This window comes from Boleophthalmus pectinirostris, unplaced genomic scaffold (genome assembly GCF_026225935.1).
Source record: "Boleophthalmus pectinirostris isolate CB_2022bp ecotype Guang Dong unplaced genomic scaffold, ASM2622593v1 HiC_scaffold_2, whole genome shotgun sequence".
In the NCBI taxonomy this organism is placed as follows: Eukaryota; Metazoa; Chordata; class Actinopteri; order Gobiiformes; family Gobiidae; genus Boleophthalmus; species Boleophthalmus pectinirostris.
In genome coordinates this window covers 12,779,703-12,804,911 of record NW_026571152.1, presented here as the reverse complement: position 1 = coordinate 12,804,911, position 25,209 = coordinate 12,779,703, and the positions used below count along the sequence as shown (strand labels likewise).

General features: G+C 39.7%; 1 protein-coding gene across 2 annotated transcripts in view; it reads right to left on the bottom strand.

Moving 5' to 3' along the window:
* wwp2 (WW domain containing E3 ubiquitin protein ligase 2) overlaps nt 1-25,209 on the bottom strand; it is a 29,451-nt gene that overhangs the window by 3,327 nt on the left and 915 nt on the right. For both annotated transcript variants that reach the window (XM_020934668.2, XM_020934669.2), the window contains exons 2-16: nt 24,953-25,010; nt 23,799-23,955; nt 23,399-23,520; nt 22,805-22,945; nt 15,844-15,913; nt 14,368-14,504; nt 13,513-13,663; nt 12,822-12,911; nt 10,472-10,646; nt 3,099-3,153; nt 2,332-2,413; nt 1,783-1,911; nt 1,558-1,636; nt 628-699; nt 467-555 (exon numbers count right to left, since the gene is read on the bottom strand). In XM_020934668.2, coding sequence (XP_020790327.1) covers nt 467-555; nt 628-699; nt 1,558-1,636; nt 1,783-1,911; nt 2,332-2,413; nt 3,099-3,153; nt 10,472-10,646; nt 12,822-12,911; nt 13,513-13,663; nt 14,368-14,504; nt 15,844-15,913; nt 22,805-22,945; nt 23,399-23,520; nt 23,799-23,955; nt 24,953-24,998 — 1,595 coding nt within the window. In that variant the 5' untranslated portion in view covers nt 24,999-25,010. The remainder of the gene's footprint in view (nt 1-466; nt 556-627; nt 700-1,557; nt 1,637-1,782; nt 1,912-2,331; nt 2,414-3,098; nt 3,154-10,471; nt 10,647-12,821; nt 12,912-13,512; nt 13,664-14,367; nt 14,505-15,843; nt 15,914-22,804; nt 22,946-23,398; nt 23,521-23,798; nt 23,956-24,952; nt 25,011-25,209) is intronic.

Sequence of the window (25,209 nt, the reverse complement as noted above, 5' to 3'; positions counted from 1 at the left end):
AAAATAAAGTATCTGAAGTGATTCCTATTGTTAAAACATGATCATAAACAAGAAACCACTGATAAACAGAATTTATTTAGATTGTGACAAAATCAGTATCAAAACAAAACCATAAGCACAAAAATCAGGGAATGATTTGGAATGAATGATGCATGAATGAATACATACAGAAGAAGTACAGAAGATTTAAAGATCATTGTTTGGATGGACAGTATGGACAGACACCTTCAGAGAACTGTGCAGACAGACTAACAGAGCCACCACCGCTGCCACCATGGACACAGGACGCAGACACCCCCGGCATCCTGTCCGTGGTTCTACCCTGTGGTAGAACAGCATGAGGTCACCTACCATAGGGTAAAACCACTGACGAGACACTGGAGACACCAAAGACACATGAGGACACAAAGAGGAAGCAGCCCCACACATGAAGGACAGACAGACACACAGGGAGAAAGAGACTGACCTGGCGATGCCTCCGTAGTCCAGCCCCTCCTCCCCTCGCATTATGATGTAGAGTCTGCGCCGGAGGTCGTACGGCTTCACGTTCATGATCTAGCACAGACACAGTCACATGACGGGCACAGAAACCAGAAAACAGTGTGCTCTTTAGTGCAACTCTCTCACCTGCTGGAAGGAGTCCTCAAAGAGCGTTTGCCTGGACACTGAGATCTTCACGTGGCTTGGTAACGCATTGGACTAGACACACAGGTAGACACAGTCAGTAAATACTGCATGGGAGTAGTAGTTTTGTACTCAGATTAGGGTGAGACACTATGGACAAAAAATTTAATCGGGAGCTCATACCTGTGATGATCTGTTATTTTGGTAAAAACATCATATCATGATTTACTGTATATTTAATGCTTCAACACAGACACTTTTTCCTGCTTCAATGTAGACACTTTTTCCCATTCATTTTCTTTTTTGGTCAAGGCTCTGAGTGAGTCACTGTTGGATTTAACCAATCACAGTGAAGTGTGAATTTTCAGAAGAAGCAGATGACTTTTTTTTACCTCTTACAAGGCAATAGAAAATACAGAGTCTATGAAACATGATAAAATAGAAATTGAGATTGCAATTAATAAATTTTTTTGCCGTATAACTCCCCCAGTACGTATTATGTTTATCATTTCTTAAAGAGGGGGTATTACACATCAATAGTTACTGGTAACGCATAGCATATTTAAATCATTGGCATTCAGCCTGCATTCCACTAATGAAATGACTACACATCACATCAGGTTTGTGAAGTTGTTGTGTATTGTTTTGTATCATGCTTTTGTATATTGCTGTGAAAATGCTGTGCAGGAACAGGACTGACATTGGGCTGAGCTTTAGATAGGATCGTACAACTAAACGGAAGGAGGGTTAGGAGAGATTGCAGGACTCTTGAAACATGCTTGGATAACATCTAAACCCTCTGCAGGCCTGTTTTTTTTCGGTGAGGGAACAATGTTAAAACATGTTAGAAAGCTCCAAAGACAATTTTGCATAATACCTCGTCTTTAACAAAATCTCATTATTGGTATTATTGTGGTGGAACATAATACCTACATGGCACAAGAAGCGAAACTGGTGGTATTTCCACCTAAAGCTCCGGTCATATGCTCTTGGGGATCCGCCCTCACGGGATCTACACAGACAGACAAACAAGTTAGCGCCACCACTGTCTGATAACAGGCTGTAACACTAGTGCCACTGTTCAGCCTGTTAAAGAGATGTGTGTATGTGAGAGACCTGGACATAAGCATGATTTTACTGTACAATGTAGTGAATTACCCTGACTCAAAGCCAGGCCTAGGGTCTTTAAACGTGGTGGTGCGTGAGTTGTGATCAACAAAATAGCGAACTCCTTCAGGGGTATATTTCATCTCCCAGCCAGGGGGCAGGGGATGCTCCTTAACCAACCTGCAAGACAGAACAAGCATGTGAAAGTGTCTGAGTTGTAGTTATTTCTTGCCTAAGCTCAAAGACTGCACAGACCAAAGTAATTCTACAATGTTACACAAAGGCTAAACTCTACTTAGATATTAGATGTGTTCTGGGCCTCATGAATCTCTACTATAACTATTCCTTCATTATGCAAATACAATGATTGCAATGTATTTAAGATCAAGATTCAACTTTACACAGGAGGACAGAGTTTTAACACATTAAACAGCATTAACATTTGAGGTAGGCTGAAACTTGAACTGCAACAATAATTTGAACAGATATTTATGTCATAATAACTAATGTAAACAAGTATATCTCGCTAGACAGCATCTATTTTCAGAAGCATCGGCCTGCACACCTGCCCACACTAAGACTAGAAGAGAAGATGCTCACCCTTGAGTTCGGGGGTCGTCCCACTGTGTGGTGCGTGTGTTGTGGTTGACGAAATACATTCTACCATTGTCCTGGCGCTTCTCTGTGAACACAAATGAGACTTCAGAAAACATCCACTGCCATTTTCTTAAACAAAAGCTGGATTTCTGGTTCAAAATATACATTGTGTGACTAGCCAGCCCAGCAGTTCATTCATAAAAACTTGAATGAGTTGATTATTAAATAAAGCAACTCCTTTTTTTCTACAATGATGGAACATGGAAGAACAAGGGAAGCATCTCACAAACTAACTTGATTTCAGGCAGGAGTGGTACCCCTCCCTCTGCTGCTCAGACATCTTTTTCTCATTAACAGCTGTGTGCTGAGGGCTCTGAAACAGTAGTGCTCTTTCTCCTCCCCCATCTTACCGTGCGGACTTACATCTAAACTCAAACACGGGCCATTCATTCTCTCTTGTGTGGAGGAGAAAAACACTTTTCTACACCAGAGATCTGTAAGCCACTGCACAGTTTTGAAGTGCCACACAGATGTGGGGTCCTGATGGAGTCTGGTCAAAAGCTGAGGAGGCTCAGTTATGAATGCCCAACAATGAATATAACAATGTAATGTGTTACAACGAACATTCAGCCAAAACAATTGATTTCTAAACAATGTGAGGAGATAAGAGTACAATTTTAAATGCCCTGCCACCAAAAATAAAGTCTGTCCTTCATCTTCTTGTTATATTTGTAACAGGAGTGATGGCTAAGAATCAGAATGAGACTCACCCCAGCCTGGAGGAAGTGGGCCCAGAGGGTCATTTTCCACAGGCGCTCCAGAAGGCTGCAAGGAAAACACATAGACAAGTCCAGTTAGCCAAGCTCTCAGATCAGCCTGTGCTAATTTTCTGTCCTCTTTGGATAAAACGCATGCAGCTGGAGTATAGAGGAGGTGGGTCCAGGGTCCTCTTCTGAGGAGCAGTGGCGGGCAAATGAGGGCTGCACTTCCCCACAGCACAGTATGCCCTCCAAAAACAGCACCCGGGCAGTAGGAGGATAAAACAACAGCGCTGTCCCTATGAGCTCAGTGGCTGGGCCCAAACCCCACCCCTAGTGCCCCACAACCCCTCATGGTGGCAGCCGCTGCTTCAAGCACTGCTGCGAAAGTAGGCAGGGAGGTGTGATGTCTGAGCGAACTGAGGGAACATTCATGCTTCTCCCAGACTGGCCAGCCCCGCGCCCCCCACCCACACCTACTGGCCCCCGCCCCTGCACAGACAAAAGGCACCTTTATTCACCCTGGGCCTGGAAATGACTACCAGTTTACGGAGCCTGCACTGGTCTGTACACACAGGGGAAAAGTGTGGAAAGTTTACAAGCAGCACACAGTGGTCCAGTGTGCAGTGTCCCGCGCTGGAATATACAAACACACATGCAGACATTGAATGGAAACACAGTGAAAAGAGGCTTGTTAGGAAAAGTCAACTTAGATGAGTTCCAAGTTTGTTTAAAACTGAGCAGCCATCTTAAGCATAACATCTCAACAAGACATGAAAATAATCGCTTAAAGAGAAGGTATTCTACTTCTCTGGGGTATTAATTGCTAACACATAAGATATATACATCACCATTTTCTTGTTTTGAAAATACTAAATTTGCCAATAACAATGTATTAACGTGTTTTATAAGTTTCACTTTCATTATTGGTGCTCTGAGTCAAAAGTCACTCCCCCTTCAGTGTGCTATCACAACACAATGAGCATTCTACTATTATTACTATTCAGCACTGCATTAGGTTTGTAAAGCTGTAGTATATCATTTTGTATCATGTTTTTGTATATTTATGGAGAAGTGTTGTGTGGGAGCATGGGTGACGTAGGCCTGTGGGTGGAGCATTGGACAGAATCTTACAGTTAACCGTAAGGAGGGTTTGAATAGGCCCTGGGAGAGATCACTAAAAAACTCAAACGTGCATGGATGACATAAAACTACTTCAGGCATGTTTTTGATGAGTGAACAACATTAGAACATGGTAGCAAGCTCCAAAAATTGATTTTTTCACAATGCCCCATCTTTAACAGTTCATGAAGGCTATGCACAAAAGGGTTGCTACACAACACGCATGAGGGGGTATTGTTAGGATATGAACTAACTGCACTTTTTTAGTAAATCGGTCAGCTAAAAATGTGCTTTTAGTTGAGCCTTTTGTGACTTTTCATTCTGGTGTTCCCAGTGAACACAACTATGAATTGTTGCTATGGCAAATTCTTCTTAAGGTGTGGGTTAAGGACAGCCATGTACCACATGCCACTACATGACGCAAAATGGGACTGCACTGTGGTAAGAAAGAAGAGTTTTGTGCAGGTAAACCCAACGTCACAATTGTTGGGACTAGAACAGTGGCTATAGTCATCTTGAAAGGAACTCTGTCATGGAAAGTGTGAGGAGCTGTAGCGGAGTGGCTGCAGCAGGGTGAAGGCGCCCCACCCATATTGCTTCACTCTGACTAAAAAAGGCAAAGGGAGCATATAATGATATAAAGACATGATGACTTCATCCTGGCCAGAACTTTGGAGCTTTGAGCAACCTCAGGAGAAAGCTGGGCAAAGGGAAGAGAAGGCGCAGGGGCTGGGAAAACAAGGCGGGCTAAGACAGAGTCGGAACGCAGTCAGAGTGTTGGCACATAGCTGTAAAATAAAGGTTAGGTGCTATAGATCTCCATGGAATATTCCACAAAGTTCTTGTTTGGAGGCCAAAACAGCACTACAGGTGAAAAACGCCTCAGAAATACACACCATTGTAGTAGAAGAAAGCGTGAACGATATTCTGTGTATTTGAACAAATATGCTTTTACAAGCAAAACAGTCAAATTGCCCTCAACCAATGTTTGTTATTTCCATAAATCCACTGTCTCAGCATCTAGAACAGAGACCAACTTTTTCTGCTGCTGAAACATTCTAAAAAAAAAAAAAAAAAAAAAGTTCTGTTAACATCCATTTCCTAATTCGTGTAGATCAAATTACCAGATACACAATTCTACCATGATTTATTGAGATTGAGATTTAAAATTAAATATGCATTAAACATGCATATTTGAATGTTTATATTTGTTAGCAGTAATATGCCCTTTACTGAAAAACAAAATAAGATATCCAAAATTACATCTTTTTTCCTTTTTGCTATTGGTATCTAATAACTAGCTAATCATGTATTTATTCAATATTCCATTTAAGGCATAAACACAAGCTATTTTAAGCATTTGTACACATAAAATGCCCTATTTTATGTTTTATGTCTCTATCTCTCTGACCTGGCAGGGACTACAGATGAAAAGTAGCCTTTGGGCTAATTCTGGCATATTTACAAGTATATGTTCATGAATATGCATTGTCCCTTTTAAATAAATAAAACTAAAAAAAAAAAAAAAAAACTATTCACGATTGTAAAAAAAATAATGATTTAGAATTGGGGTAGCCTGTGTTTCTGTCACCACAATAAATCCATATGATATAGGAGTATATTATACCCAAGTATACAGCTTTATAATGACTCATTATTAATTATTTTGTCAAAATTACACCCAAAAAGTGCACTAAATTACTGGAAATGTTCTCAATTAGTCTGTAAATAGCAAGGCAACTTAAAAAAACATACAAAATATAACAAACAAAAAGCTGTTTTTGACAAAAAGAAGTAATCAGACTTATTTATCTAGCTACCTCAAAAATGTGCTCCAGGCGCCACTGTATAGCTACCAAGAATTTTCAAATCGCTGCACAACTTTTGCTTAGTTCATGAAAGAAATCCATATAGATTAACATAACTATATAGAGATATATTTTCAAAACTTAAAGTACACTTTAAGTTGTAACAAAGCTACCATTCTGTGGTTAAAGAAGTGCGCTCTGTGCCTTGTGCTTTGACAGAGGAAAGCACTTACAGGTCTGTATGAAAGGCAGTCCAGAGCGTGTGTGTAAACATGAGTGGAGGTGACATATGGGAGAGTTCTGCTCACTACACAGGCCTGATTCAGCCCTGTGGATCAGACCAGTGCCTGTTCACGTCCAGCCCACATGGGCACCATGAGCAGCCTGAAGGCCAAAATGAACACTGGGCCATACACTGCTGCACACACTGCTGTGGGTGAGGGGCCACACTTCAAATGTTGTGTTAACAAAAATGGTTATCATTTAACAGTTCTCATTTTGCATGTTTTTCTCTGGAACAAGCAGCAATAAGAGGAGAAAAATGTCATTTAGTATTATTGCTCCTTGTGGGTACAAATATGGTGGGTGCACGAGTCTTTCGTAGTGGTTGGAGAGGCTTATGGCTACAGAAGTATATTGCCACCAGATTAGAACTGAAGGAAAAATTAATAATGCTACGCATTGAGAGGGTTATGAAGCCAATAAGTAAAATAAAAGTAAAATAAACAAAGTTTAAGCAACACAAATGTAATATTATCATTACTATTATAGCTAAACATTAGATTAAATGTCAAGTAAGAAAAGACTGCAGTTAGCGCTGCCTTTAAAACTGCATTTTGTCAGTCCCCTGGTGGCTTCTTAACCCCTTCACTAGTCATGTGCAGTGGGGAAAAATGTGGCATGTGGCCTCAACATTACTGTCAGGACACTGTGCAGAATCCATACAACCACAAAGCAGCGCAATGAACACACGTGCATGCTCTTAGAACAACAGGAGCAGATTCCAAGCAAGCTGCAGAACCACACAGTTCACTTCTGTGGAAGACGGCATCGTGCATATACAGATCATCCACACGATAATAAAATTTCAAACCCAATTTCAATACTAAGGAATAGAATCCATGCTGAATACCTCAAAAACATTATTTCTTTAGGCAAGATAATGTGATTTTCAACATTAAATAACAGTACTTTCTTTTATATTACCATGTGGTGTTACATCTATGCAATTCCTCTGTTGTCCATTTTAGTTCCATAGTGGTCCTTGGGTATATTTTAGTCTATGTGTTTATACATGTTCTGATACAGCTCAAGATCATTATAAAGCTTTTTTTCATGGTTTGTTTTTGACCTCTGAATGTGACCTTTTTAGTATGCTTATGTTAGTTTATTTGCCATTTGCAGTGAAAAAACACATTGGAAAACATGTTTAGGAGGCGAAAAGTGCACTGTGAGACAAACAACATTAACAAACAATTTAAAAAAAAAGTATCACGCAGATATCAATATTTGCTCAAATGAGTATCGAGTTTCAATACTAGTTAGTACTTTTTAACACTTTTGAAAGACCTCGCAGATCACATAGTATGCCTGGCAGATTGTGGGATCAAGATAGATGGTCATAGTTACAAGTCTTTAGTGTGTAAGCAAACAAGGACATACAGCTAGTTAATGAACACTATGTAACTGTCTGATACCCAATCTTCACTGCGGTAAACTAATGACAAAAATATAAGGCAGGTGAGTACAGTCACTTAACCTCTTTGCTATTATTACTGAGCAGGGTTTAAATGCACAAGGTGAAATTTCTGGGTGAGGGCAGCACATCTTGAAAGATGTGCTTTCATAATGAGTGGTTTGCCTTCACCAAATATGATGGCATTTAGACATAGCTAGATAGTTTTTTGTGGAACATTCCATGTAAAAACAACAATAACATCTCCATGGACACAGGCAGCAGCTGAACCCTCCACAAACAAAATTACACCTGTGGAAATGCACCAGAAAGGCCAACAATCTATGTGGTATCCAAAATGTAATACTAAATATTAAGAATATTCTATAATGATCTCATATTTTATCTTTGGATCAGAGTAGACACCTTTTGCTGTTTTGGTAACTTTTAATGTTGTTGTTTATGTGACTGCTTAAACTAAAATACAATATTTATTTCAAAATTTACATGGTGGTAAAGTTTCAGAACTATGTATTAAATAAACTACCGTATTTTCCGCACTGTAGGGCGTGCTTAAAAGCCTTTAATTTCATCCAAAAACGACTGCGCGCCTTATAATCCAGAGCGCCTTATATATGAATTTATTCGAGTGTCTTAGTACTACTTACTGCATGCGTGACGGCAACCCCTATTCTGACATACCATCACTCCAATAGACCCCCACTCCGACATACCGTCATTCTGACAACCCTCCACCCCGATATGCCCCCATTCCAATACTTTTTGATGCCCCCATTCCGACACTTAGATGCTGCCATTTCAACACAGATGAACCAGGACTACTCCAGGACTAATCTTGGATGAGAGAAAGAGAGAGAGAACCACGATCCCGTATAGCAGGGTATTTGGCGTGATCTGCGACATTAGAGTACGCAGAGCTTTACGCACGCTGCTCTGACCACCCTGCAGGTGAGAGCACGGTGGAGATGCCAGGTTAATGTGCGCGCACGAGGAGAAGCAGTGCTGCAGCCACATCTTTATTAACTTTTATCAGTTTATAAGGGACCCACGCATTTCTGGGTCCCTGTGTAAGGCGCTCTGTCCTCCATGACCAGGTAAAATTCCAGCCCTTTAGCCCTTATTCATGAAAATATCCAAATTTCTAAATCATTGATCTTTTTAGTGCCTATATCTGACTGCGAGCCCGGCACCGCTTCACTCTGGCATCACGCTGAGCTTCACAGTGCATTCTCATGTGCCCTAGTCTTTGGCGACAGGTAATGAATGTCTACTGCTCCTGTCCATTCACAAAAATGGCCAAATTGTCACACAATCCAGTTTTTCGTAGTTTCTTGTCTTGGCCGTATCATTGCGTCTTGAGTCAAGTGCGCGTCACTGCGCGCCTCCATCTGCAGTGACAGGTAACTCCCGTAATCTCTTCATTCATAAAAGTTCCACATTCTTACACATCTGTCCCTTGTAGCCACGCTGCTCGGCTGCCCTCGCAGTACCAAGGCCTACAGTGGTGCGCCTTCAACAATTGGATAAGATAAACGCATTCTAAATATAATTTCACCTCCAAACATGCTTTTTCTAACAATGAATCTGGTTGTATAGTTAGCATTGTGCGAAGGACGGGCAAGTCATTCTGCGCCCATCATCCCAAACTCCAGAAAGTGAGCTGCATAAAGAGGATTCCCAGCCGTCAACCCTGGGATTGTACGGCAGAGTTATATTTAGAATGCATTTATCTTATCCAATTGTTGAAGGCGCACCACTGTAGGTCCTGGTACTGTGACTGCAGCCGAACAGCGTGGCTACAAGGGACAGATGCGTAAGAATTTGGAACTTTTATGAATGAAGAGGTTACGGGGCGTTACCTGTCACTGCAGATGGAGGCGCGTGGCGACGCGCGCATGGCTCAAGGCATAATGATACGGCAAAGCAGAAAAACTACGAAAAACTGGATTGTGAGACAATTTGGACATTTTTGTGAATGGACAGGATCAGTAGACATTCATTACCTGTCGCCAAAGACTAGGGCGCATGAGAATGCACTTTGAAGCTCAGCGTGTTGCAAGAGTGAAGTGCACCCAGACAGCGGCACTAAAAGGATCAATGATTTAGGAATTTGGGCATTTTCATGAATAAGGGCTAAAAGACTAGAATTTCACCTGGTCATGGAGAACAGAGCGCCTTACACAGGGACACAGAAATGCGTGGGTCCCTTATAAACTCATAAAAGTTTAAAAAGAGACGGCTGCAGAGCCCCTTCTTCTCGTGCGAGCACTTAAAGATGCGGACTTTTACACACTCGTTAACCTGGCATCTCCACCGTGCTCTCACCTGTGGGAGGTCAGGCATATGCTGCACCTCTCGTGCCAACAGAGCAGGGTGCGTAAAGCTCGAATGGCGACAGGGTACCGCATAGGGCCATTTAGTGTGAATACACTAACAATTTAGCGGTCTCCGGCAGTATTTTTGAAAAAAGTTGAGAGTTATTGTGAACGCATTAAATAAAGCTTGACTGTGTTTTGTTTAATGCGCCTTATAGTCTGGTGTGGTTTATATGTGAAAAAAGTTCAAAAATAGACCATTCAATGACAGCGTGCCTTAAAGTGCAGAAAATACGGTATATGTATTAGGAAATATATTACAGTGATCAGTTACCACATAGCTGATTAGCTTTCACAAAGTCTGCAGAATGTCAAGTGACATAGTGAATGATAAGGGGCAGAGCCACTTTCCCACGTTCCACTGGTTTGGACCGACTGTGGTACCTGATAAAGAAAGCGCTGGCTGAAGTGCTGCATGGCCCCCTGAAGCTGGTTGCGCTGGCTTTGCCACTGCTGGTAGCTCCGCACAGACTCGGCCGTAGGCCTCTGCCATGTGGTGGTCCGTGTGTTGTGGTCCACATAATAGAACCTGCCTCTTTGGTCCACTCGCTTCTCCCAGCTGTGAAAAAACAATGCCATGGCTAGATATTAGAACAGATGCTGCAATATGACAATGATTCTGTGAGATACAGGGGTCAGACCAATAATGGCTTATTTAACAACTTGCAACTTGATAGACTGGTCCTTAGCTGAGAGTTCTTTCACAGAGATATTTTTGTAGAAATTTACTGATGCCTAGAAGACATCAGGAATGTAAGTAATAAGAAGACATGTCACAATAACACATTTTGAAGCATGATACATTGCTACAGAAATATACTGTGATTTGTATGCCACTGACACCATAACAATAAAGCAAGATAATCCCAGTAAACCATTTTTGGTTTGCACAATAAATACTGAGTAATAATAATAATTTGTATTTTAAAATTAATTATTTGCAATTATTCACAATTTTAAAATGTCCTTTGACAGTCCTAGTTCCAATACTAAGCAGGCATGTGTGACTGCCTTTAGCATTAGTCACTGTGCTGCTATGTATATCCTTCCACACCAGTCCCAACAGTCTGACTGATAAAAGATACAAGTGTCCACATGCCCTCCATACTATCAAGGATTCATGTGAAAGCAAAACTAGTACAAAAAATTCTCACATTAGCTCGGAACAATTGCCTCCAACAAATCTGATCAAATAATCATTTATATGTTTTGTTGAAGCTGAGCTACTCAAATTACTTTTGTAAATTTTGTGTTTTCCTCCCAAAAGTATACAGAAAAGTGCCCTGTGACAAAATGAAACCACTGAACGCTGTCAGTAGTTAATGATTAATTACTTAATTAATTACTTAATTAATTAATCCCATCGAGCTATTAATGCAGCTCTCTGAATGGCTGTGATTGGGCGGTCCGAAGTTTCACTTTGCTGTCTGAAAAAAATTGTTCTAAAGCTGAGAACGCTACCAAATATGAATGCACATGGGTATAAACAATGTGCTAAAGAATTTGGGAGCCATAGATTGTATAAATAACTGGTCATAGGCAACATTCTAGTTGGCACATTCCAAATGGAAAGTTGACATGGGCTGGCTTCTGGCTCCATTAACTCCCATTGGCTCCCATTCTCTTTCTATTTACCCCTTCAAAACAGCTGCCGTCAGGCTTATTATTATGGTCTTACAATGTTTGCATTAACCCACTCTAACCTAGTCTTTTTGTTTTCCTACTTTGTCCGTTAAATCAATATATAAACATATGAACAGACAAATTAGGTGCCATTTTTCCCCAAGGTCGCTCTCACTAGCGCTAGTGACAGGTTGCTAAGTGCCAACTCCCTGTCAAACTAGTGGTGGCACGGAAGGGGCATTACCTTCCAGCACCCTCGCTACTCATTGGCACTTTGGTCACTATGATACACACGCTCGGATTTCCAAATATGGAACACGACTCCAAATCAGCCACTATAACTATAGCCTCAATGAGCTTCATTTGGCTGGAGCAGAACACTGTGGGTGATGTCACGCTCTACTTCTTTATATAGTCTGTGGTGAGAGTCAGGGACAAATTGGGCACATTTAATACATACCTGCTTAGTGTGAAAATCACGTTGGGCTGCTATTGTATCAAGTCACCTTTAAGACATATTATGCTTTTGTCTGTTCTTTGACACTGGTGGATAATTATTTTCAATTTTGGACATTTTAAACCACAATATTGATCTAAAAGGACTAAATAAAAGAAATGGGTCCACTGTCTTTTAGTTCAAAACTGCAGCACTGGATTCCACATGCCCCTTTATGCTAAAGAAGACATACTGTGCTTGTGTCTACTCTATAGTTATAAGCTATGACACCTGTGGATCATTGCTTGAATTTGCACAGAGTCCTCTGACTTCTGTGGTGCCCATCATTGGTGTCCATTGGGAGCAAGTGTAGTCTTGTAAGTGCACTCTGGGTCAGATACATTGAGGTACGTAATAGTTTTGAGAGCTTTTGGATGCCCCCTTTTTAGTCAACTAATCGATCGGCATGACAAGACTTTAGTTGACCAAGAATTCCTTTAGTCAACTCAACCACAGCAAATGTCTTATGAGGTTTGAGGGAAAATGGGAATTTTCTCAGCATTGGCATCTTGAATGGAAGAGTATAAAGATTATCAAACATGCATAAATTACTACAATTTCAAGAGGGAAAATGAGAAGGGAAAACCATAATGACACTGTTAAAAGATCTCTTACCCAGGGGGCAGGGGTCTCTCCCAGGTTGTGGTCTTGGTGTTGTGGTCCACATAATACACTCTGCCATGAGGAAGGACTCTCTGCTCCCAGCTACAAATACAACCAGAAAAACATTGACATAAAACACTCATGTGCCCATAACTCAGCTGGACCAGACTCCTGTATTATTGTTTTACACATTATGTTCCTTTAAAAGCAAATATAATGAATCGATACTTTGCAGTGACATCACACTGGTGACATTCTAGATGTATGTGTATGGAAGAATGTTCAGCAGTTACCATGGTCACACAATGCACACATTAGCAAACACTGCCAAAAATGTTTTAAGGAAAAAATACAGAATGGATTAAAAGAAAAAACATTTTTGGGAGCCTGTGATCAATTCAAGTATTCATGGTCCTGTTTAGGTAATTGATTTTCAACAAAAAGGTGAGAGCAACTAATTAAAAAACTCTTGGCTAATGCTACCTAGCTTGTGAATGTAAAGTTATTTGAGAAAGACTTTAACAGTAAAAAGCTGCAAACTGTTGTAGTTCCAAGTATGTCAGCTCGTCTGGTTAGATTGTATTAAAGTAAAGCTCAGATTAAAGTCTAACAAAACATACAGAGCATGCCTACAGTTACCATTACACATGTAGGGAATGACATCAGCTGCAAAGTATCAATATGAATGGATGTGCAGTCCTACCCAGCTGGGAGCATATCAACGCTGGGCTCTGTGGCAGTGCTGCTCACAGTGCTGTCAGGAGGGCCTGAGGTCAGCGGTGGATCCACACACGAAGGCGGAGGTGGAGATCCAACCATGCCATCTCCAGCTCCGGATGTGAGCTCCACTTTATCTAGAACAACAAGAGCGTTATTTTAAAACACACTCCAATTGTGTGATTTTTTTTTTTTTTTGTGATGTTTTGAGCTTTTGTGCATTTGCTCAGGTTGTCCAAGATTCCTGGACTTGGATCCAAAAATACAGACAAAATATACAGGGTTGACAGTCAAATTAATGAATTAGTTGGTATACTTATTAGGGTTTTAGTATGGCTGGGTACTGGTAAAATGTGCCCATATGGTACAAAAAAACAGAAAGTACTTTATACCAAAATAATGCAAGTATAAAAAAGTACCAACATTTTATTTTTTATTCCTGGGAAAGAACATAAAGAAAGTTACTAAGTTACATGTATCTTTACATGCAGACTTGGAAAACCGTATTTAAACCAAAGTACCAAAACCAAAAAGAAGAGAAAGGTTCCCGTCTCTAAGAGTCACCCCACTTGTCTAATAACTGCCTGTGTGTACATGCTAACTAAGCTGGTAAAGAGCAATGCGTGTGTACTCGTGACGGTGAAAATGGGGGTTGATCAGAGCAAAGATGTCTTGAATACAGGAGTATAAAGATTCCAAAGCATGAAGGAAAACTTTTACAACATGGTTAAAAACTCTAAAAACTCTAGTTTACATAATATGACTGTTTTAATGTTATGACATATCCTTTTGTCATTGTGTGGCAGGTAAGCAAGAGGAGACACAGGATGACTGCATTAACCTGTGCTGCCTCCTGGGCTACAGGACTTGGTTTGGCTCAGCTGTGACAGGCCTGGCTCTTCAGTGGGATCTCCATTCATCACAGACCCCCTCCTGCTGGGATTGCCCTGGGACGCCCCCGCACACAGACGGTCACTCCTGTCAACACAAATTACAACACAAGTTACTTTCTTTTATATTACTATGTGGTCTAGTTGGTTCCATAGTGGTCCATGGGTGTATACTAGTCTATGTGGTCCTATACTTGTTCAGATACAGCAGAATATCATTCTAAAGCTATTCAGGAAAGGTTCATTTCTGTCTTGTTTTTATATATATCTGATTTCAATACTTTTGACAACCATATTGCAATGTCACAGTATAGAAGAGCATTCACCATAACATTTAAAACTGCCAAATCAGCTTATTTACTGTTGTGATTGATATTGTACATTAAGATTAGTACAAAAGGTATTTAATATGTCAGTGGAATGTCTTAGGTTACAAAATCACAGAATTATGAGCCCAACAGTGTGAAATAATCATCTTGGGGGAACTACATCCAGAACACAGGCACAGAGATTGAAAAAGACAGGGATGAAATAGAAAGGGCTGTCCTATTCATTTTTTTCGGTCAACTGTAGATCAGAATGACATGGTGAAGTAGGCTGACTGTGAATTGCAGAATGAATAACTTTAAATAGGATTCTATAATTATGGTTCGATTTTGAGATAAATTCTTCTGAAAAGAAAAATAATTCTGTGTAGTTTTAACTCGTCGCTGATATGTGGACTTACAGGCTTTTCACCTAATTTCCAACATATGAGCCTTGCACTTTCCTACATAATCTTTTTAATGATCATGTGTTGTTCAGTCTTTTTTTTTTTAACTGTTTCAATATTATGGCATGCGCTAAAGCCAGACTGGAAATAGCTGAAAACAGAATATGAATTCATAAAAGAGAAGCACATCCTGTATATTTAATGACATCACAAGGTGGAACAGAGTGTTTTTGTTTGACAGAAGACCATAGCCTAAATATGCATGATTTATGTGTTAAGCTGATTAAAATAAGAATGGAATAACATATGTTGTCAACTTACAAATAATGGTGTAAAGTAAAAGAACCACTTTGGTGGGTAATTATCATATAATTTCGTATTTCTCTGACACTTCAACCCAGCTTTGGGATATGCATTTTTGTCAATATTGCTCACCCCTAATTGTAATGTAATTTAAATAAACATAAAAGGTCACAATTACTAAACTGGAAGTAAAATAATTTTCTCTGTAAAAAGCAAAATAGTTTAGGATGGTACAAACATGACATGATTGTCGAATTAGTTAAAAAGTTGTTTTGGGGGAATACTTCTGCAGCAGTTTAAAAATGACAACCTAGTGCTACTGTTAAAGCCAAAATACCAAATCCAATCAAAATGCTAACTGAAAAGCTGAAACATTGCCTCCACATAACTGGATGTGTGTTTGTAAGCTGACCTGCTGTGAGAGGCCACAGTGGGATTTGGCTCAGTCTGAGCACTGCTAGGGTCTCCTCTCTCTGATGACTCTGCAAACAGAACACACATTATTACTACATGTCAAAACCAGGGCTGGAAAGTAATGAATTACAAATACTTGTGTTACTATAATTGAGTAGATTTTTGGGATAAGTATACTTTTTTTTTTACATTTTGTTACTATGTATTACAATGGACAAAGCAATTATATTGGATTAGACCAGATATATTATTATTATTATAAGTGTTATAGCACATGTACTTATTATCTACAAACACACATAACAGCACTGCAGTTAATGCTCTGAGTGGACAGAGCTCAGGGAATATGCAGATTGCAGTTTTATATGACGATATTCAGTTTGACACCTTTTGACTGATCATGTACACTGTACTTTTACTTACCATAAATACAATTTTGACAGTAGTACTGGTAGTTGTAATTGAGTAAACAATTAGTCAAATAACTGTATTTTGACTTGAGTACACATTTCAGTACTCTTTCCACCACTTTTCAAAATAGTGGTGGAAAGGGGGTTTTAATGGAAGGGGCTGCTCTGTCAACCACTGTTCAACACATCTTGTGATTGTGCAATCAGATTCATTTTTTGTGAAATGAAGGAGCTTATTGGTCACCTATCATTTACAAACAAAATTACATTTCTCTCACCTCAGATTAATGGAGTTTAGGGCTTTGCTTACTGATTCTGCAGAAATCCACAATATTTATTTTTTCCTTGAAATCAGCTATATTTGCTTTCATACAGGCATGTCCCTGATTGGCTAATCCACCTGTCAATCATGTTCATCTGAAAATTTGGATACTTACCAGTGACCAGAATGAGTGTATGCATGTATGAAGAAAACTGTGTATGCTATGTCCAGTGGCCACTGCAATTTCAAGTACTACATGATATCACACAGGACTGCCAGGTCTAAGTCTGATTACAAAAACCTGGCTTCAAGGGTAGAGGTTGAAATGTGAATAGAAGTCTTCTTCCCAGTTTAATAGCTCTATTTGCAATGTGGTTTAGGTTTAGAGTTTACGTGTTTAGACCCACTTTAACATCTACAGAACAATCTGTTTACGTTACATTCAACAAAGTCCACAAAGACTCTGTTGTGAGTTGTCTTGAATTAGTTGTGCCTGGAATAACCCACCAGGAAATGTCTTAAAAGGAAAGTAGTGTTTCTCATTGACTTGAATGAACTGTCTCCCCCACACTAGAACACGCCCCTTATAATGATGAGCTGCTGACTCTATGGGTGAATAGAACGTTTAGTAGGTTCTGTGGAGAGGGAGCATGAATCAGAAAAGCTTCCAGAGGAAATGAGCCATGGCGCCCGAAAATATCTTTACAAATTTATAAACACACATCGTGGGAGATGGAGAAGAGAGCAATGGAGGAGGAAAGAGAGCTACGGGAGGAGGGGGTGTATGGGTGGAGCAGGTTGGAATGGGCCTTGTGCGAGGAGGAGTCTATGCTGGATGTGATATTGAGTGATTCAAGTCCCAATATGATTGCAAAAACTATAGAATAACCACAGCATTTTAGAACTTTGCTTTCACATTCTGAAAGTTTGTTTTCATAAACCTGGTCTTATGGTGATCTATAAATAACTATAACTATGCAAACATGGCCCTTATCAACTGTCCAGTCAGAAAGACAAGAATGCCATGCTTTGGCCTGCCAGGACTCATTGCTAAACCAAATCTGAAACTAACTACCGACTAGAGCCCGACCGATATATCGGTTGGACGATATTATCGGCCGATATAGGTACCTGGAGGCATATTGGCTATCGGCCGATATGCTTGCAGATAGGGGCCGATATTTCGCGTGGGCATGTGATAGTCTTTAGAAATCTTTGATTCTCTACATTATGTTCATTTAATCCAATTTACAGACAGATAAATGTCCTAAAATGTGGCTCCACATCAGTTTTTATCTGCGGACTCATTTGTCTGTCTGTGTGTGCGTCCGTACTGTCCCTGAACACACCACAGAGTCGCGTCACTCACGTGCGTTTGTTTACACACGCACACACAGATCCAAACATTGAGATTATATTCTTCAGCAATCGGTTTGAGTCTGGATTAAAAGGACATTTATTAGTTCAGACTTGTGATGTGAGGAGGAGCCTGTATGAGCGGTGAGTGTTGGAAATATGTCGACTTTGAAGCTAGTTTTGGTCATTTGTTATGGGTTAGCTGCTGTAGCTCCCGCACATAAACAGGCTGTTTTCTATTGGTCTATTGTAAAGTGACTACATTGGCCGTATATTTGTTACTGGACCTGCATTGATATGTAAATGAGCTGTGAATAGAGGTGTGAATTATGACATTTGCGTATATAATTAATTACCGCGGCGCGCACGTATTTACGGCTAAAGGCTAATAGCGCTAGTTTTTTTACTAATTATGGGTCCGTCGCGAACGAAATGACTCTTAGATCCGGCTCTTTGAAGCGAACGACGGGAGACTGATCCTTATTGGGAGTCGTGTTTTCTCTTTCTCTCACTTTTTTTTTTCGTCACGCCGCGTGCAGATTCGTGGTAGTTTGACAGCGGCTGAAAACGAAACTTTGAGAAATTTGCGTGTACATAGGATTTAAAAAAAAAAACGAGCATATTTGGCTGTAGTTTAGCATAAAATAAATAAGTCCCGGGTTTAGTCCTTTTTCAGTCCTGGTTTAGACCTGGTTCAGTCCTGATTCAGTCCTGCTTTAGACCTGCTTGCAACAAAACAATCTGAAGAGCCGCTTGGGAGCCAAAAGAACCAGCAACTTTTAGTGAGCCGAGCCAAAAGAGCCGGTTCTCTAAAAAGAACTGGAATACCCATCACTAGTGTCTAGAATGTGATGCAAAAATGCCATTAAGCCAACCTACTGTCTGTAAATATGACGTAAAGAGGCAGAATAACAATAAATGTTGCCTAAATAAACCCAATTTAAAATCCACCAGAGCAAGTTTTTTAAACAATTCAACATTTACAGTGAATTTTTACATCACTAAATATATCGGCGATTATATCGGCTATCAGCGGCTCCAACTCCCATTATATCGATTTCATATCGGCCACAGCAAAATCCATATTGGTCGGGCTCTACTACCGACCACAGTTCTGTTTCCACTCTACATACACTACAGGAAAGTCATCATTAGGGTTTTTGTCTTGAGTGCCTATAGTGCTTCCACAGTCAGCATATGCTCCTTTAAATGTAGTAATCACCTAGTTGCATCCCAGTTGAAAACTGGCTGGAGGGGGAATATGGTATGGATCATTTGAAATAACAAAAATCACTGAAACTTGGGGGCAAATCCAAGAGGTTCAAATGGGTGGCATTTATCAGCCCGTTTACAATCAGAGCACACTGGTCTATATTATGCTATTTTCTGGTCCATGTTATAATGTTGCCTCCTCATCAAAAACATACCTGGATTTGTGTTTTGTTTCATTCACACATATTTAAGACACAAATCCTGCATATTTAGTAGTTATTTTCTTGTGATGGTAATACAGGAAGTGCTCCACTGTGCATTTAAACTGTATACACCTTCACAGGAATCATTTAGATAATTTCAGCCCTGGAATTGACAATCTCTACTAAACAAAAGGTAAAAGGTAGCTGTTAACTTGAAAACTACAGCTTCATTACATCACAAGGTGGAACAGAGAATTTTAAGCCTTGTAGTTGTTTGAGATGTAGGCAGACTAATAAACCGGGATTGCTTAAACATGTCTGAATGAAACAAAACACAAATAAAGATGTGTTTTAATGAGAAGAATCAATTTAGCATAATATAGGAACATTAAACAACTGTCTCCTCCAGTGCAGACCAAAGGTACAGGATTCAAACTAAGTCCCACCTATGTCTCAGGTCCATGAAGCACATGCACACACACAAGCACACAGAGTGCAGCCCCGTGTTTATTCAGAGCCATACACTGTGGCTTTCTGTGCACCTTTATGAAAACCATGTTTGTTTCACATCCAAACTGGACAGCATATGTATAACTCTCCCAGGACCCCACCACTGTGCATGCGCATTGTGCACTGAGCTATAGTGAGGCAATAACCTCGCCTGAAGGTCCACACAGCACACCAGTAGACTCTGACCCAGCAAGCACCATTCTTGTATGTTTCTATTCAAAAAAACAATTTTACACCAAGTTACATTTGTGGAATTCTAGGACCTGACATTCTTTTTATTCATAACAGGGCAGCAAACAATTCAGAGGAAAGCAGCATCATAGCAGTTTATTGCAAGAGCAGTAGCCCTTGGACAGGTTAAAGTTTCAAATATTGCAACAAATATGAAATATAAATATAAATATATTAGCCATAGTTGCTGTCTCATGCCACTCAGTCAAAATCCCAGGAAAAATCGAATACCCTGTCAGTTTAAAGATGGTATAAATACTGTATAAAGAAACAGGAATCAGGACAAAAATTTTAATTGTAATCTGTATCTCTATGATCTAGAGAGGGGATCAACGGGGTAGTTTCATTATTATTTAAAGCTAATTCAAATCAAAGCAACTCAAAATAGTCTCACAGGGCTAGACCAGAGCTTCACTAAGATCCTGGACAGCCTGAGATCCAACCTGAACAGATCCAATCACATCAGTGTTCCCTGATTATATGCATGGATAGTCCTCTTGCTTTTGTCAATACTAAACATATTACAAAGCCTAAATCAAGTAACATCCAGTTACTGTATGTTCAGTGTTCCGAATTTTTATATAAAAACATGAAAGCCAGCTGTTAACAATCTCCTAACCAACTTGCCGGCCTGATTACTTCATGTTTCGCAATTGGTCTACACGTGTAGTGAAACAGCACCACTCATAGATTTGAGTGGGAATTGCCACACAGTCATTGGTCTTCCTCAGCCTGGAGCACAGACCTCCCTTGGAAACTAACCACAACCCTGCTTAGATTAATTCATTTCAAGAAATACATTTTAATAAATATATTTTAATAAATATAGAAACATTGTTTAAAAGCTTTATCCAAAAAATGTAGTTGTGATATCTATGACTTTCATAGATCTATGATCTGTAGCTAAAACCAGAGCTAATGGCTGGATTAAGATCAGTCGATATCACAATGGAGAAATTCACATGTCAAGGTAGGTCTTACACACTAAGTGAAGACAGTACAAATAAAGCACATCAACTAAGAAAATAATAATACAAATGCAGGACTGAAACAAGTTGAAACCTTTCAATAGAAATCTCATATCTCAAATCATTAACAGGCATTTCACAATATAAACAAATAATCGATTAATTAAAAGAATGATTCCTAGATTAATCGAAAACCAAAATCAAGTTAAGAAATATGTAGCTCATAAGTTAATTGAACACAACTACAAAGTTTTGTGGGACCAAAGCAATGAAACACCAGGCTGGAGACACCAGAAGTTGTGTCACTGCTAATCTAAAATAAGTGTGTACACCTCTAAACACATTCCGTTATCCTTATTTGTCAGTTCCTTGCCCTGCGCAGTTAAATGTCTCTCCAAGTGTGATCGGAGTGCAGTGGTTCTCTTAGCACAATCAGCCACAACATTTACATGAACTAAACAACCAAACATCATACATCATTTACATTGAGCATCTGATTTTCAGACATACTATGAAATGCATTACTCAGAAGTATAGTCAGTATTGAAGCACTGGTAAGCAATAACCTGGTTGGTGTGTGCTCGGTGGAGAGGCTATAGTTTGTCATGGCTGCTGATCTAAAATGAGTGAGCACATGTCCAAACACACGCCTAATATTTTCCTGGCGTTTTTTACCCTGTGCATTTGAATGACTCAGTCTTCTCAGAATGTACAGAGAGGTGTGAAAAGACGTTCGATACACACTCCATCATAAACCATTATTGTTCACAGCTGAGATGCGTCTCGCACTAGGAGACACTATTTCAAACATAATCCATCAAAATGAAGGCAGGTGGATTGGACCTGAACCTGAAATCAAGTATGGGTCCATGGTTTAATATTAATCTCTCACATTTTTTCTTACTGAATTTAAAAATTGTACTCCTCGTATTATAAGCAATATCAAAAACTTAAATTCACCTAAATTGAATGTGATCAAAATTTAAGAATAATATTAAAATCAAAGTTGTCTTGAACTTAACATTGCCCAAGTGGAATCTTATAATAAGAAATGCACAGAAGGCAAATTCAATTTAATTTGACTAGTGATATCAACACATAAGTAATTAGCATTGCATCAGCAGTTATTTATGAGTAAAGCACTTGATCTTTTTGTTTTCTTGTACTGTTTTGTGGTCATTATCCTTAGCTTTACATCATATCATTTTAACTAGTTAGACGGACGGATGGACGGACATCTAGTTAAAATGATATGATGTAAAGCTAAGGATAATAACCACAAAACAGTACAAGAAAACAAAAAGATCAAGTGCTTTACTCATAAATAACTGCTGATGCAGTACATACATCATACATACATACATACATATTTACAGTAATATTTCTATATTTAGTCATGGAAATCTACAGTTCCTCCTTGTTTCAGATAAATACATCACTTCCTGTTTCCTGTCCTTGATTCTGTGGGCTAGATGGATTTGGAATTCTCCAGGGATCAAAATCATTTTTGATCTAATGCTGCAAAGATAGAAATCTGTGATTCATGGATCAGAATCCAGGGATTTGGAAATCTGGATGAAATCTAGATTTGTTTGGAAATACTGTCCCCAGAAGATGCCAGCCTGTGCTATCTGTTTTTCTTTATGATAGTTCTGTGGATTACACACATTTTGGCAGGGAACAGGTACCTAAAAGTTACCAGGCCAAGAAAGGAATCACTCAATTTTTAATTATAACTAGTTACATTACTTTCTAAAGATAGTTATAGCTCAACATTGCACCTGAGACATGCAAAGAAATGACTCACTGTCTCCTGCTGGGCTGTTGTTGTTGGATAGGGATCCCAGATCTACGACAAGTCCATCCAGACACACTGTGAGCTCACCTCCACTCACAACTGTGCCTTTGTTCTCTGTCTGCAACACTAAACTTAGCTGGATGTTCTCCACTGGGGAAAGGAACATGCAAAGACAAAAGAGGACAGACCATAATCTTAGTTTTCAAGAGCTGAACAGTACACACATTTTCTTGCATAATTCAGAGGGGACATATGATGCATGTTGCTGGTTGTTAACGTGTAACGTGTAATTGAGCAAAGTTTTTTGAGAGTTCAGAATGTCACCTGTAATTATTAAAGTAATGTGCTTCATATGCACATTCACAGCTATTATCATGTTATAATAACCTTATAGTGCCTTTCAATTTTATTTTATACATACTATGTAGTGGATTGTCCATTAACCCTGCAAGCAAATGGTTATGCCCTGAAGATAGACCAGTTGAGAACTACTGTTATATAGGCTATATCAAAAGAAGTTTGGAATAAAAGAGCTGACTAATGATGACAATATGGTATTGTTATCTGAGTCAATCAAATGTTGTTATGGGAAGGATGCAGTACTTTTGCCCTGGTGTGTGCGCAAAGTGTCCATGAGGTCAATAGTAGCACTGCCCAGCAGCTCCTTCCTCAGGGTGTGACAGCTCCACAGCTTGAGGTCCAGATGACTCTGAGGGGTCACATTTCTGTCCAACCACAAGCACATTAGAGATTAGATATACATATATACATACATTAGACATGTGCAGCGTATGTAGCACACACATAGCGTAATTAACTGTGAATAATCACTGTTGAACAACAGAAAATATAGCACTATTAATAATTCTATGCTTTCTGTAAGTCCAGTAACAATCAGCAAAGCATTTTTGCTATTGCAAAATGCATGGCTCGATTAGCATAGCAGTCAGGTAGTGCTGACTGTGTTTCTCACAGTAATGTGGTGTAATTGTGAGTAGCTCACAGCATCAGGTCTTCGTTCCACTGTAGCTCCACATGGCCACTGCGCTTGCCTGTTTTCTTGCTCTCACTGCTCAGGCCATCAGCTGTTACCTCCACAAAAGTGCTGAGACGCGAATGACGGCTGGGGAGCTTCGGAGACTGAGGCTTTGCGGACACCACTACATACAAATAGTAAATAGTCACATTTTTATACAGCACTTTTCCACCTTCAAAGCACACAAAACACTTTACATTAAGGTCTTTTCATCATCCATTCACACACAATCACTGGGGGCAAGGACAAAATGACAGCATGTGGGAGTGGGATTCGAACTGCCAACTGATTGATCAGAGGACAAACCTTCTACCAAGTGAGCTACTGTCGACCCAAGAAGTCCAGACATCCAGTCATGGAAATCTCAAGTATGTCGGAGAATAGATCAAGTACATTTTTGATTATGTATTGGGAATGTGGGTCCAGTGTTAGGATGATTATTTTATGATGAAATTCAAGACTTAACTCTAAATCAGTTAGCTTCATGGGGCTGCAACAACAAGCAATCTTTTTAGCAGTCAAAAAAATCTATAGTCAGTCTAACAGAAAAATACAGAATATTTCTAGCAAATGGCATATAGGGCATTTATAGTCTGTTTGAACTCCCAATTAAGGACTATTAAAATAGTCAAATAATTGGCAGCCAATTAGTCTTGATGATTCAGATTAATGTCGCTACTCCAATTAGACTATCATTTTGTTGGGCATAGTTTAAGACAGGGGTGTCCAAACTTTTTTCATGGAGAGCCACATATTGGAAGATAGACCATGAGGAGGGCCATAGACAAGTGATCAAAAAGAGCTTTTCTCTGAGATTTTAAAGTGTCTTCAGTCTAAGACCCTTAATATCAGGTCTGTATCACATCAAAATGATTGGTTATTTAAGTTATAGTAGTAGAGGATTTGAAACTAGCAGAAAAAGCACTTTCCTGGATAATGTGGGTCCAAGAAGAATTGGCTTGAAGGCCGCATTTGGCCCCTGGGCCACAGTTTGGTCACTCTTGGTTTAAGAGCATAAATCTGATTAAAGAAGATATGACTGCTGTGGTACAGGCTTAATGAGTGAACTTTGGTCAGCAGCAGTAAAGGTAACAACAGAGCTCTGCCTGTGGTCAGTGTACCTGTGAGGGTGAGCTGGGACTTCTCAGAGGTGTGAGCAGCTGCCATGGCATCACCGCTCTGAAACACAACAGGTCCGGCATGTGGAATTAACTTCACTGAACCTTAATTGAAAGTATCAAAAATGTTACAGAAATGACCCTTTCCTGAATAGCTTTAGAATGATCGTGACCTGTGTCACAGCAAGTACAAGCACATAGACTAGTATATGTCCATGGACTATGGAACCTACCTGGACGACTGAGGGTTTATTCAAATA